We start from the raw sequence: 14363 nt of genomic DNA, 5'->3' as shown, positions 1-14363 counted from the left end.
CGGGACAGGGAATAAACAATGAACTTACATAGTTAAAAAATATAACAATAAGAAGAAGAAGAAGAAGAAGAAGAATGATAAAATAAAATAGAATAAAATAAAAATAGAATAAAATAAAATATTGCAAATATAACAGATATATAACACACTATGTACACTTCTATCTGATGAATGGATATCGATGTAAGTTATTGAACAGATAATTGCACCAGGTTATAGAAAACATACACAGTATGAGAAAATCAGTGCGATTCAGAAAAAAATATATTTCAATATATTTTTCAAATATATTTTCAAATATTCCAATATTTAAGATCTGGGCTTGGGGACTAATCTTGATTTAAAAAAAAAAAAAAAAAAAAAGTGAAAAAAAATTAAAGATGTACTTGTCAGGAGGAAGTCAGCATTTTCCACACGCTCGGAAACGTGAACACTGCTTCGTATCTGTGTCGATGATTGTAGGTTAGTTGATTAGCCGAGCGGTTCCGTAACTGGCCGAGAATTGCCGAATCATCTGTCCCTGCCCGGACTGCTGGAAGCGGCCGCAACGCCATGTTGGCGAAGTCTCTCATCTCTGTGAGGAAAAAATGATAGAAAACACACCTGTCGACGAGAAAAGGTAGAATCGCCGAGGGAGGTTGAAGATCTTGGCGATTATTTATTCTGAAAGAAACGAAACCGAGCCGGATCCTGCGGAGGTTCCGGACGGACTAGGGGAGGCTTAAACCTCCCACCGTCCCCATGAATAGCACCGCTGATCCGAGCCAGCGACTTTCCATGAAAAGAGACGTTTGTGTTGCTATTCGAGCTCCAGTTCGTTAAAGGGATTTGGGGCCTGCTTCAAGAATCTGCTCGGCTTGCTGCTCCCATGCATGCGAGCTAGTTTGCGCTGTTTGTATCAGTATTATAAAAGGTTTTTATTTGTTTATTTTTTTTGCGATGAGTTTGCCACCGAAAGTGGTTCCCAAACCCGCCGCTGTCGCTGCAGTTAGCGGACCTGGAAGTGTCCCCTCTCCGTCGAGCCAGCTGCGGGCTACCCTGACCTCCGTGTCTCTGCCGCCGGGAGCCCCAGCAGCTCCCCAGCCCGGCGCTGTACCTCAGTATCCTTTCACCTGGGTAACACTGCATGTGATTATTGTGATGTATTGTGCGTTTCATCCCACTCCTGACACTACACTCACTCCTTGTTTATTAGAGATAATGTAGGTTGGGATGCGGGGATGATGGGTTCGTTTGGAGGGAGCTGGGAGGGGAGGGGACAATTAGCTAGCTAAGTAAGCTAACAGTAGCTTATGAAGCCTGTGTTCTGACGAGTTCTGCTGCCATGTCGAGTGACGCTACGATACGCAGAGGCTTTCAACTCGCCCAGTTTATTGATGCGGATTACAAACAGGGGTAAGTAGTGTGCACGAAGAAGGTGAGCTTTTCTAAATGGTTGATTTAGGATCATACATCAATAGACTAACATCCACCATCAGATTCAAGATTCAAGAAAGCTTTATTGCCAAGTGAGCTCGCTACGCAAGGAATTTGAGGTGGTGATTGGAACACTGGTACTTCACAACAAGACAGCAAGGACAATACAAATATATAAACCTAAACACAAATCCAAAAGTTCTAAATAAAAATTAAAATAATATCTGTACAAACAAAGTTAAAGAAGTACTTTTAAAGACATGAAATAAGTTAAATTAGCCTAAGCTTGAGTGCACATTTAGTAGGTGAATAATAATAAAATGTGTTATGGGATAAATTACAATATTGCACATGGTTAAGAGGTATTGCACTGAAAATCAAAGTATTTATTCATAATGCTTGGAGAAAAGACTTACAGACATATTTTATTTTATTTATTTATTTATTGCATGTATAAAAGAACAAAACAAACATTGCTTTTCAATAACACAAGCCAAGATGTAACCGGTAAATTCAATAATAACACTAACCACTAACATGTTATGTGCGGGAGGAGCCCCCCAAAAAACCAAACAGGCTTGTCGAGTGACCCTCCAAAGAAAACAATCAAAACAAAGACAAAGTATCAATGAACGGAATATCTACATACAAATAAAACAAACAAAAAAAGATAAATAATATAGTAATATTAGTAATATTTAAAACAATGATGAAAAGAAAAACAAGGGAAAGTAAAAAAAAAAAAAGAATATTTATCATAAGTTGGGGAAGTAGGGAGAGTATGTGTTTCTAATATGCATTAATAATTGTATTTGTAGAGCACTTTTCAAAAACCAAGTTACAAAGTGCTTTATATAGGCAGCAAATAAAACAGGCAGATCATAAAAACACCACCAGTCAAGATAAAGAAATAGAACATATTTTAAAAGACCATAAAATTCCCCTAAAATAACTCTAAAGGACTAAATTATTTTAAAATATATTTCTTAAGATGGTTAAAATAAAATGAAGTCAAATAAAATTCAGAATTATTAATTAAAAATTTGTATCACATATATTGCACCTCTACGCACTCATTTGCATTGTCAAATATGTGCAAGCCTTATTAGTTACTGTATTAATAATCTTTTATGACTCGGGTTGAGTGTTTCTGCCTTCTGCATTGACTCGTATATCCAAAAATGCTCCCAATGGGGCCTGCCAAGAACCCAGGCAGGATTGTGCCTTCACGCATGCGCAGACTTGTTAGTAGCACATCTCGTTAGGAAGCACCATTTCATAGAACACCGTTGTAAAAGCTAACGGAAATGTCAGTTTGATTTCTAAACGCTCAAGCTGCACTCTTCACTTCAGTCACAGTCCCGGTGAAATAAAGCTGTTGTTTCATTGAATCGGTGTTATATGTCAAAGACTAAAGAGGGGATATAACGTTGTAACGGACGGATACTCCTCTGGCAGGCTACCGGGCTTCCAGCATCGGTTACCGGCTTTGTTTCAGTTACCGTTGTTAGCTCGCCAGGTGCGTTAGCCTGGTGCACAAGTCAGGGAATGCTGCGTCGCAGAGCAGCACAGCTTCACCCGTGACTTGTGACTTATCTGCATTCATGGGGTGTTTTAAATAATAGTGAACAAATAATGTTTGACTGTAAAAGTCAACGTTAAGGCTTCCTCCAATGGAAAATAGTGAGAATTTGACAGAATTGACGTCATATTACACAGAAACATGGCGGACCATAGTAATGTCAGCTACATGATTTTAAAGTTTTGATTCATTTTTGTAATATACATTAACTTTTTGGGTCCTTAGTAATAGGTGTTGCTTTCCACATTCGCCTTACATGCACAGCTGAATGTGTGTGGCACATAAAACATCTGGTACATTTGGTACAGCTGAGCAGCAGAATGAAAGAAAGGGAGGATGGCTCCTTTTTTCATACATAAGTTTGGTTGTTATAGTGCAGAAAGGGAACATTTTGTATATTTATAACTAAATAATGTAAAGAAGCATGTGCACATGATATTTGCATGGCAGCAGAGTAATAGTGTGTCCTGCTAAAATGTAGTCTGGAGCAGGTAGGTGCATTGAGTTCAGGAATTTTAGTATTCTTAAGATTGGTTTAATATTCATCTAAATTTCTCAATTTTTTATGCCAGTATTGCTTAAGGGTGTACTTAGGCTGGCAAGGCTTCTTACATTCACGCCCTTGGGACTTTCAGGGACTGGGTAGACGTATTGGGCATAGCACAAACCTTTATTGGAAGTAGCATTGACAAAAACAGTGCGTTTTAACCTAAAACTATTGTAAATATTTTATAAAAGTTGATATCCTGAGGGTCCTTTTTAGCAGATCAAAATACGAGCATTGTTTGTTTACTCAGAAGTAATGAAGTGTTGCTCTCCACGTCTGGCTGCTAGATATGATGCTAAAGAATTAAATTTAATATACCATTTTATTGCTTAGTGTTATTTCAACTTTATGACTTACAAGCTCACACACTAGTCAAAAGAATAACTGTCAAGCGTACGGCTCTTATTATTTCGAGAACACATGAATGTAGCATTATAAAGGGGCTAATGATTACTGTTACAAGGCCTGGTTGGTGGGAAAAGCACCTCCTGACCTACTTCACATGACATGTGCTCACTGTTGAAGGGTGCTACTGTAACTGTGCACCTTGACATGTCTGTCAGTACCTGGGCTGGTGAGCTATCAGAGTGACAGCCTTGAGAAACTGGTATTAAGAAAGCACATGGCTGGTTTCATAATACAGGTTTGACATACAGCTACATCAGCCAGTCATCAGCTCATAAACATGTTGATATTACTCCAGTTTTCACTTTACGTTAATGTGCCATTAAAGCAGCATTATTGTTGTGTTTTTGCACTGTCATTGCCCTGGAGACGCACATACCTCAGAGTTTGCAGAAAGACAGACCTGCATCCTCTACCCTACTTCTCTGAGGTGAAGTCACTATGGTTATGTCACCTCCTGTTTTATTTACAGCATGGTGGCTGTAGTGTGTGTGGGGTGATTAGTCTGACTTCTGCTGGCTGCCACTGGCACAGAGCGAGGACATGTGTTTTTTGATCTGACAGCTTCTCCTTGTTCGTGGCTTAGCTTTTAGGTGTGATGTCTCAACCTGATTTCCTGCCACCCCCCGGCCTTGGCCCGCCCTGTGACTCTGACATCTGTAAAGGGTAGTAACCAGCTTGGGACGGCGGCTGGCTTGCAGCGTGTGTTGTAATGTTTTGAGTCGCCTGTGATAGATGAGTAAAGCGAACACACCACGGATGATAATGGGCTCTTTATCTCTTGTACCATGTCCTCTGTTGACTCCCAAGGCTTTTGAAATGAGTGGTGAATTGCTTAACCTACTTTCAGCTGTGAGATCTTATGTGCGTACGAGCCGAGTACAGAACTGCACCCATTTACCCATGGGGTGACTTGCATATGGAATCCTTTGATGATAATAAGAAGTAGATAATGGTAAATATTTGTGGTGTTTTAAACAGACCTCTCACCGTTTAGGTTTTTTGCACTTTGATTTGTTGTGTTCCCTCCAGCTTATCTTAAACATAGGTTAAAGCTTTTGGTCTCATTTCCACTAGCTTTGGATTTCATACCCTTCTTGAAGCAGGTGGTGGCTGTTGATCCCTGATGTTGGGGTATCTGCGTCCCCCTTAAGATGTACTTGAACAAACCTGTGGCAGACAGACAGACATGTAGAGGTACCTGCTCATGCTCCATATATCAGCATCCTGCAGTTCATTTTCTTTATTTTTTGGAACATACATGTTTGCATACATACGTACACACTTACACATTACACTTACGCACACACAAGAACACAAAAACGTGAGGTCATGGCTTAATCCGTACAATAAGGCATACATTAAGATGAGGTAATACACAAAATGCAAACTTGGTCACACATATTTATGATTTTTTTTTTCCCCAGGCTAAATAAATACACCATTTCTCCCAGCATTTCCCCCCAGTTCTTTTTGGAGCTGTATAGAAAAGGTAATTTGCTCTAAAAGATGTAGTTGTTTTACAATATTAATAAAGATACCAGCAGTACAGCACTTCTTCTGAAGCCAAAATTTGTGATGGCCTTTTTACTTGATGCTAGTAAAATCTTTAGGAGGTAGGCATCGTATTTACTCAATCCATCAGGGATATGTCCGAGGTAAAGCGAGGTGAATGTTGTACTGATGGTGAAAGAGTTTTTGAGACAAGTGTTTCTACTTCCTTCCAATAAGACTTAAAGATAGGGTTGGTATTCACGGAAAACTTGCATGAATTTGAATGTCGTGTTTCCTCAGGACTCCATCTAACCCCTCCGCCCCCCCCCTCGGAGCTCCTCAAAAACGACGCCCCCACTCACATGCATGAGCGCCGCTGATTCGCGACCATATGATCGTGACCGATTCAAAACCGGTCCTCAGCACATCGTTTGTGTTTTGCACTACGTCAACTCATGTCTCACTCAGCGGTAAGGAAACTCAAAAACATTATCATAGTGAAAGTTAAAAACACAAACAAACATGAAATCTATGCGTAGGAGGCGGGCGCAGAACGTCAGGAGGGGATTTGATTGGTTTGATAAATTGGCTCCTGATGGCAGGGATTGGTTGGTGTTTTCCCAGGTTTACTCCGGCTGTAGATGGCGACTTTTTTCACTCTTTTTTAAGAACACATTATGTTTTAATTGCCATCAGGACATAAAGATCATTTTAACCAGTATAACAAAAAGTTGTCTAAATCTGACTACCAACCCCAGCTTTAAGCCTGAACCACCGTGTCATGTACTTATTGTGTCGCCAAATCCCTCCAGACACACCACCCTAACTCGTGTCCACACGGGGGTTTAAGGGAGTATTATGAACTCTTGACGAGACATTGACGCCATGAGAATTCATAAGGTTCACCTGGCTAATGCACTTGTAATTCAATATGTTAAATATTATTATATGTATATATTCAATATTCAACCCTCTCGCATTAAATCCTACTTTATGAAGTTAATCTCATTACTCCATTGATCAGGATATAAGACAGTGTTGTTTTTACAGCAGAAAAAGTGTCATCATCTTAGATTTAGGTTGTAGTAATTAGATGTCAATATGCATCACATCAGACGGCGCCACTTATCTGTAAATTGAGGTGTGCGCTCATGACTCAGCCAGTGACTCGTCCAGTGCCAGGGGATGAGAGACCGAGAGACATGGTGAACACGGTGGCATGAAAGCAGGACAAGTTAACCAACAACTGAAGTGGAGTTATGATGGGTCTCCTTAAGATAACAGTTGTCATGGAAGTAGTGACATTAAACAAACACTATATTTATTTACTGTCAAACGGAAGAAGGTGTCAAAGAATTTAATGACAAGAAAGATTGTCAAGTAGATCGAAATAAATGCCCTTAAACAGACCAGCAATTTTAGTTATCATGGTATTGAAATACTGATCCCAAAGCTAACTTATTTACATTAGGGATGAGCATTTCAAGCCAAAACACTATTCGATAATCATTGGCTTCTATTCAACGATTATTCGAATCGCACACACACACACACACACACACACACACACACACACACACACACACACACACACACACACACACACACACCTGTCCTGTTAACAGCCCATTTGTGTGAAAGTTGCGTTACCCAGCAGCAGGACAAGATACTGCTAGTAGCGGGCACTGACAGCGTCTGTCTCGATCTCTAGTACCTCTTTTCGACCAACGCGAATCGGGTTGTACTGCCTGGCTGGTGCTCGTGCTGGTTCAGAGCTGGTTGAACTCGCAAACGAACACGGCACTCGTTTGTTTTTCCACCCGCTAGAGCCCGTGGAAGAGGCATGGCATAACGTCAGATTTACGTGACCTCTTTTCCCAGCAGCACTAGGGCGAACTTTCCCTCACAACAACAACCATGGTGGACAACGCAGCTTGTCTCCTTGGCCGACCACTGCTTTTCCTTGGAATCCATTAGTCTCTTCTATGTTTTTTGCTGCAGGACAATGGCGGAAACACGTTTGGTTTGTGTTTTTGATCACGACAACCCTGTCCCTTGCGCCTGACGTAAGCGGTTAGCGGTGCTAGACCAGCAAAGAGTTTGAGTCGCTCTGGAACCGGTTTTCCCGGCCGGGAGCCGGTTCACTCACAGTCAAAACACGAAAAAACAGTTTTCAATTGAGCACCGGCTCCGAACCGGCCCTGAAACTACCTTGGTCAAAAAAGGGTATATGTTGGCGTTTCTGTGACACGGCATGGCGTGTGTTTACATTTTACAGCCATGCTCAGTCTCTGGAAATACGTGTGTAGTGTGAGATTTAGAAATGGGGAAAATCACCACGACTGTCGCGAATGTCTTCTTCTTCTTTTGCGCTATTTAATGCAGTTGGCATTCTTTTTTTGTTACTCAATGCGGTTAGAAAACAGCCTTAAGACGCTCTATAGCCACCGTCTGGCGGGAATACCGTATTACAACCAGGAACTGGAGAAAACGAAAAAACTGTACTTTTAAATTGAAAAAAATATTCAAAGTAACTCTTTGATTTTTACGAAGTGAACAAATATTCAAACGTACTATAATCATTGCCCATCCCTAGTTTACGTGCAATCAAATTATATCCCATCTAAATGAAATAAATTCAATACGCTTGTGTTCTCACTGCAACCCTTCAAAGTCCATTAAACGTGGAAGGGGTCTTCTTATAATCAAGGTCATCCTATATTCATGCCAATACGGTAGTTTTGTTGTTGGAGAGGAGATCTGGTAGTTTGTGGTGCTTTTTTATGAACATCTACGTGTTGAATTTCCGTCCCAAAAATAAAAACTATGATGTGTCTTTGTTCCTGCATTGCATAACCATCTGTGCAGTAGGTGGGAGTCAACACAGAGGATAAATCGTTCTGACAAAGAGTGAGTGAATTTGCAGGAAAGTGACACTCGTCTGATTCGTCCTGGGACCTCGAGGACCATTTCCAGTGTCCCTCTTGTTGACTGGACTGTGTTTTAGACAGCACTGCGCTAGACTGCGCTGCATTTGATCTTCACATCTATACGAAACAGACCCTCTCGAGTGTCGCCTCATGTCTGACCTCCCGCTCTCTGTAGACCTCGAAGGTCAGGAGTGTGGGAGCATGTTATGCTCTGTCTGGCCTGAGCTGCTGCTGATGCATGGGAATTCCCACTTGGAGAATGTTAGTGTGTTTTGTGCGGAGCTTAGATGTACAGGCGTTCTTAGAAGCAGGGTGGTGGGCTGCGTGTGTGTGTGTGTGTGTAAGGCTGAGGAAGATGAGGAAAGAAGACGAAGGGGGGTGGGGGGGTTTGTTTCTGTTCCTGGTTGCCAGAGAAACGCCTGCTGCTGCTGCACTTGCCAGACAATGGCAGCGCTGCTTAGCATTCAGAGCGATAGGCCAAGGTGGCGCTTCCCACCATCTGCCAACAAAGGCCCAGGTCACCCAGCCTGCCTCGGCCCTCCCTCATTTCCTTCCATTCCCCCACAGCCTCACCTCACCCCTCTGCTGCTGGCCCAGCTGAGAAAACTCAGGGCTTCTCCCCCATTCCCCCCCCGCTTGTCTCCCTGAGCGTCCCCCCTCCAGGACCCTCAGCTTTCATGCTATAGTACTTTCTCTTTGAAGAGCCTCAGCCCCTTTTCTCTCTCTCGCTCTCTACAACTTTGCAACTTTTATCACCGTTTTTGTGTTTGGAAAAAAGGGATGACACCATTTCAACATAAAGCAGGAGAGTTCACCGTAACCTGCAAGCCAGACAAGCAGCCACCTCCGGTTTCATTTATCACACACAACTATGTAATGCGTGTACGTATCCAGCTGGTTGATCACACAGCACAGCAGTCCTGTGTTCCAGGACAGGTGTGTGTAGCCTGCATGAGAAGATATTCTCCTGAGCACACTCAGTGTGGGATGTTATAAATAAACTGCTGAGTTGTTATGAGCCAGCATGCAGGACTGTTCTTTCCAGAGAGGGAGTGGCCTGTTGAAGAAGACATTTCTGCACCCTGTCAGAGCTCTGCTGGTGTTTTTTGTGTAAAGTGACACTCACTTGGGATGCTTTCTCTTCTTGATTTTGGATGATCCTGGAAACGTATGCTCTCCAAATCCACACAGAAATGTTTGAAAGGCAAACATTTCCTGATTTTGGCCTCGTTTCTCTCAGCTGATCTTCCTCTGTCTCACAGTGAACTCTCGTTTGCGATGTTTCCCACCCACACATGATTCTGTGAGGTCGATGACGGGGTTGAGAATATTCATCTTGTGAGCATGTAGTGCTACAACTTTTGCTGTTAGCGTGTAAATGTTAGTGTCAGAAAACAATGTTGAATGCACTTTTGGCACCCAGTGAAGAAGCGCTCGTCCTGTTGAGCAATGTCTCTGTCTCTGCTCTCTTGTCTGTCCTTGTTGGTTATTTATTTCAGTCCTCTGCTTTATGCCAAACTGAATCTATAAAATAAACATTTCATACTGTGGATGAATTTTAGGTTGCTGTTTGTTTGCAGCTCTGTAGCCTCATTCATCCTAGTGAGTGTTTTCTCTTTCAGCTGGGTTCATTGTTCAGGGTTGAGGTACTGCTGCTGGCTAAGTTCAGTGCTGCTGTGTTCAACATGAACCAGTAACCTGGTGCCGATGTGTTCCTGGCAGCATTTTCTGACTGCTGGCCCGAGCTCCTGCTCCCTCTGTACGGTCCCACGGGCAAATTCTTCATTTCTTGGTCGGTGTAATTTGGCTCATATAATTTATCATCTGCGTCTGACTCACACAGTTCAACAGCACAAGTCATCATGCATTTCGGTCAAACTAATGAAGATTTCCTCAAGTAGGTGTTGCTTAAGTTTTAAAGAAGAAAGCTGCTGGTGCAAAAATAGGAGACAAGCTGCTTCCACTGTGGGCTCTGACTAAATAACAGGAAGTGTGTTCTCATAATTTAACACAGCTTGGAAGCGTTTTCGAGATGCACAACAGAACAGACTGCAGTGCTATAGCTGCTCAGAGGTTTCTGTCCTCTAACAAGAACACATAGAGAAAGACTGTTGGACGTTCGAGTGCTTCAGATCATTATTATGAGGAATGACAACAGCAGCCTCAGCAGCTTTTTAATAAACAGGAGAGCCCTCACTGGACGGACCTCGTGTACTTTAATCAAGTCTTCAATGTATTTGTCTTCTCTGTCCAGAGCAAAAACAAGCAAGTTGCAATCATTTTGGCGGGTGTGATATGATCGGGATCAGAGCGTATGCTAATTTTGTGGTCCCGATGTAACTAGCAGTATTCAGACTCAGTAGAAATGTAATATAATATTCATAAGTATGATTTGATTAGCGTGTAATCACCTGAATATACAAATCGTTTTGTTTTTAAGTCAGAATGTGTCCACTATCACTGCTCCCTCTGTCTCTTATTCTCCTTATCCCTCTTTACAGACCCAACTCGGTCGAGGCAGATGTGTGTCTAACATGAGTCTGGCTCTGCTCAGGGTTTCTGCCTGTTAAAAGAAAGTTTTTCCTCGCAGCTGTAACTAGCTAAATACTGTGAGGTGCAATACTCATGGTGGATTAAAGTGAGGTAGAACTGAGTCTTACTCTGCCTTGGTGTTGGGCCTCTGTTCATAATTTGACATAGAGTGGTCTAGACCTCCTATGTTTGTAAAAGCGTCTTGAGATAATGTTTGTTGTGATTTGGCGCTATACAAATAAAGATTGATTGATTTTAAATCTACATAGGGAGCGGGTCCCCTTCCTCAGAGGCCGCTATCTAAGCTAATGAGGGTCATACGCATTTTTTTATTTAGTGAGTGGCTGCTGGAAATGCCCCAGCTGCAAGACCAAGTAGAAGAAAGAGGTTGTTGTAGCCAAATAATTTGTATTGATAGATTATTTTGGATGGTAATAACTGGACAAATGGAGGATCATTCTTATCCTGCATCATAGGAGCTTCTTGTCCTTGAAGGCAGTTAACGCCTTCAGTCCAGAATCTGACGTTAGATATCTCTAAATATTCCGATTTCTACACTCAACCTTTAAAATTGTGCTGAAAAAGACTTTAGGAATGAACCAAACAATTGTTTTTCGCATCAGATGCAGAACATTTGTGGACTAGTCTGCCTCTGGACTACAGTACGTCATTAAAATGCTATTTTATAACAAGTTTTAGCTAAATGAAAAAATTCCAACTTGCAGAAAATCGGTCTGATCGCAGCTTTTTAATACTTTGATTTGTCTTCATTATATCCTTATCATGATCACAGAGCTTTCAGTAATTTAGACCCAAAGCAAGCGACATCTTTGAATGTGAATTATACAAAAATAAGTGACAGAACATGAAGAGGATTCTTATTATATAAAATAGAATATATCTTTATTGTAATTGTACATTGTGCAACGAAATTGAAGTGCAAAAAGATGCATTAAAAGAACAGTAGAAAAAAAAAATAGAAATAAAAAATCATAAGAAAAGTAGAGAAACATAAGTAATAATTAAAGCTGCAAGCGGCGATGAACGGGCCCTCGCACACCTGCAACTGTCGCCTACATGAGCCACCGCTACATGTAAACCACCGCCTGATATTTGCCACCACATGATGTGAAAGCAAGATCTGAGAGCATATACTGGCTTAGGTTGTGCGAATGTTCCAAGTTTTTGGCAGATTGCCAAGAAAACCTCAAACTTTAGAGTCTGCCACGCCCACAATTTTAGTCTGAATGGAATGCCTTTAATGGTTTTATAATCGTCAATATGTCTGCTTTAGAATGTGCCTTGTTTGGACTGAATCGGAGAAAACCCTAGGAGTAGCTCTCAAAAGTATGCACCCTTATTTGGGCGTCATTCTTCACATTCAAAGCTGTATGTGCGTTTGATGCCCCGCCTCAACGCCTGCCACACCCACAATTGTAGTCTGAACAGAATTCTTTGAACAGTTTTTAATCGTCAAGATGTCCACTATAGGTTGCCCTTGGTTTGGACTGAATCGGAGAAAAGCCCTCTGAGAAGATAGTGAAAGTATGCACCCTTATTTGGACGCCATTTTTCATGTTCAAAGCTAGGTGGCGCTCTTCCTGTTGAGTTTGGGATATGGGTGCAAGAGGCTTTTTTGTGCGTCCTGATGCCATGAATATGCGTAGTACTTTTCACTTTTCATCAAAAAAACTCTATGAGTAGGGTGTTATTTTTACCTCTAGGGGGCTACTGAGATTTTTTTTGCGAGATCTATAATAACTTGCAATTTTCACCAGGCCCGATGAGTGTGCAAAAATATCTGCGCTTTCATTCACGTTCAGGGGTTCAAAAAATGCGTTTTAAGTGGCGGAAGAAAGAACAATCCTTAGGGTTACAGTAGGGCCTTCGCCACCATTGGTGCTCGGGCCCTAATAAATAAAAACAAAGAGACTAACAGCATTCAACAGTCAGACATTCAGTGATTTAAAACGATTGCACAGATTGCGCAGTCCCATTTTGTATTGCATTATTTAGCATTTAGTGCACTTATTGCTTTGGGATAGAAACTGTTTTTCAGCCTATATTCAATTTAATTTGTGATTCGTCCACAAAATGTTTGTTAGTTTAAGATATTTATTATCACTTAGATGTGCACAATTATTTGTTTTCTCCATGATTTTAAAACAACCTTGTGTGCTGTAAAACAGGAAAAATGTTCCAGACTTGTCTTTTTGGAGTTGAACCTGCCACTGATCGTTCTAACCGTTCTAAGCCGCCTCAGCAGCAGCAGTAGCCGGCAGTGAGAGCTTTGTGCTCTGCTCTTATCCAACAGTGTAAGTGTGTGCGTTTGTGTGTGTTGGTGTAAGAGTGGCCAGTGGGCCAGCAGGAGAAGGAGGGTTTGTGTCTGCACCATCTGGGCCCTGTCTCCACTCACTTCCTGCGCCTCCACTCTGAACATGCTGCACTGAGGTTCCCAGGTAGCCCGTGGTGTCATTCAAGGAGACATGGCGTTTATAAAGCCATGTTTATGTGAACCAGGAGCTCTAGGTGTGGTTATTAGTTATTTTATTGCAGCGCAGACATTTAAATGAGGTGTTATTTGTCTGCAGAGGAGCTCAGTCAGCTAAAACGAGCCTCTCTGACCCTTCCTGCCTCTTTTTCTTGGATATTTCTGATGATTCATTGAGCGGTGAGGTTTTTAACTACGCAGCTGTGATTCATTTATTTAATCATTAATAGCAGATAACAGTTTATTGAGCTGTTGTGTGCCACTGATCACAGCCCTGCTATCTGTATGGCAGTGTTTCCTGCTGCCTGTCTCCCTCTCACCCACTCAGCACATTAGTGGCTTTACTGTAAGCTAATGATGAAGCAGGAGCCGCAGCAGCTTTTCCCTCCTAATTAAGGCTTACAGGCCACCACAGGGTCAAGGGTCAAGGAGGAGTGTCCGAAGCTACTTTATGATCTCTTCAGAGGATAACAGTTCAGCATGGAGCACTTGATTTAGAGCCTGATTTTACGTCGTCATCAATAAAGTGGATGACAGCCTGGCCTTGTTTCAGGAGAGTGACCCTGCGTGGAACGTGAGTGGTGCTCACGGTGTCGGAAAAGAAGTACGCCCGCTGTTATCAAATGTCTGCTGAGGTTGAGTAACTGACATCCTTGAGGTGTAGTTCAGTTGGGATCGTGTGCCCTCAGTGCTCCCTCTCGTCTGGACGTGTCAGACGTGTAACAGCCTCTCAGTTTCAAAAGTGAAACCAATACAGATGCATTTCTGCTGCTGGCCTGCAGGGTGTTGATTTATCACATGGTTGCATAAAGAAGAGCTTTAGTGTAGAAGGTAATCTACTGACAGATTCTCTAATACATATCTGGTCTCTGTAAGATATTGGTGTCTGTTGTGTTCTGGTTTTTGCCTGTAGTCCTAGAACTGTCATTGATCACAGTTTCAGACGTCTCTTGTTGTAAGCAGGAA

At 42.0% G+C, this 14363-nt stretch overlaps 1 protein-coding gene across 1 annotated transcript in view; it reads left to right on the top strand.

Moving 5' to 3' along the window:
• The first annotated feature begins 441 nt into the window (after nt 1-441).
• Nucleotides 442-14363, top strand: part of eif4g3a (eukaryotic translation initiation factor 4 gamma, 3a) — an 87182-nt gene continuing 73260 nt past the window's right edge. Inside the window, 1 exon segment of the mRNA XM_034683595.1 lies at nt 442-1100. Within this exon segment, the coding sequence (XP_034539486.1) occupies nt 940-1100 (161 nt within the window). The 5' untranslated portion in view covers nt 442-939.

The sequence above is a fragment of the Notolabrus celidotus genome, chromosome 1, assembly GCF_009762535.1.
Source record: "Notolabrus celidotus isolate fNotCel1 chromosome 1, fNotCel1.pri, whole genome shotgun sequence".
In the NCBI taxonomy this organism is placed as follows: domain Eukaryota; kingdom Metazoa; phylum Chordata; class Actinopteri; order Labriformes; family Labridae; genus Notolabrus; species Notolabrus celidotus.
Note: the sequence above shows the minus strand (reverse complement) of the source record. Positions and strands in the feature narration are given on the sequence as shown.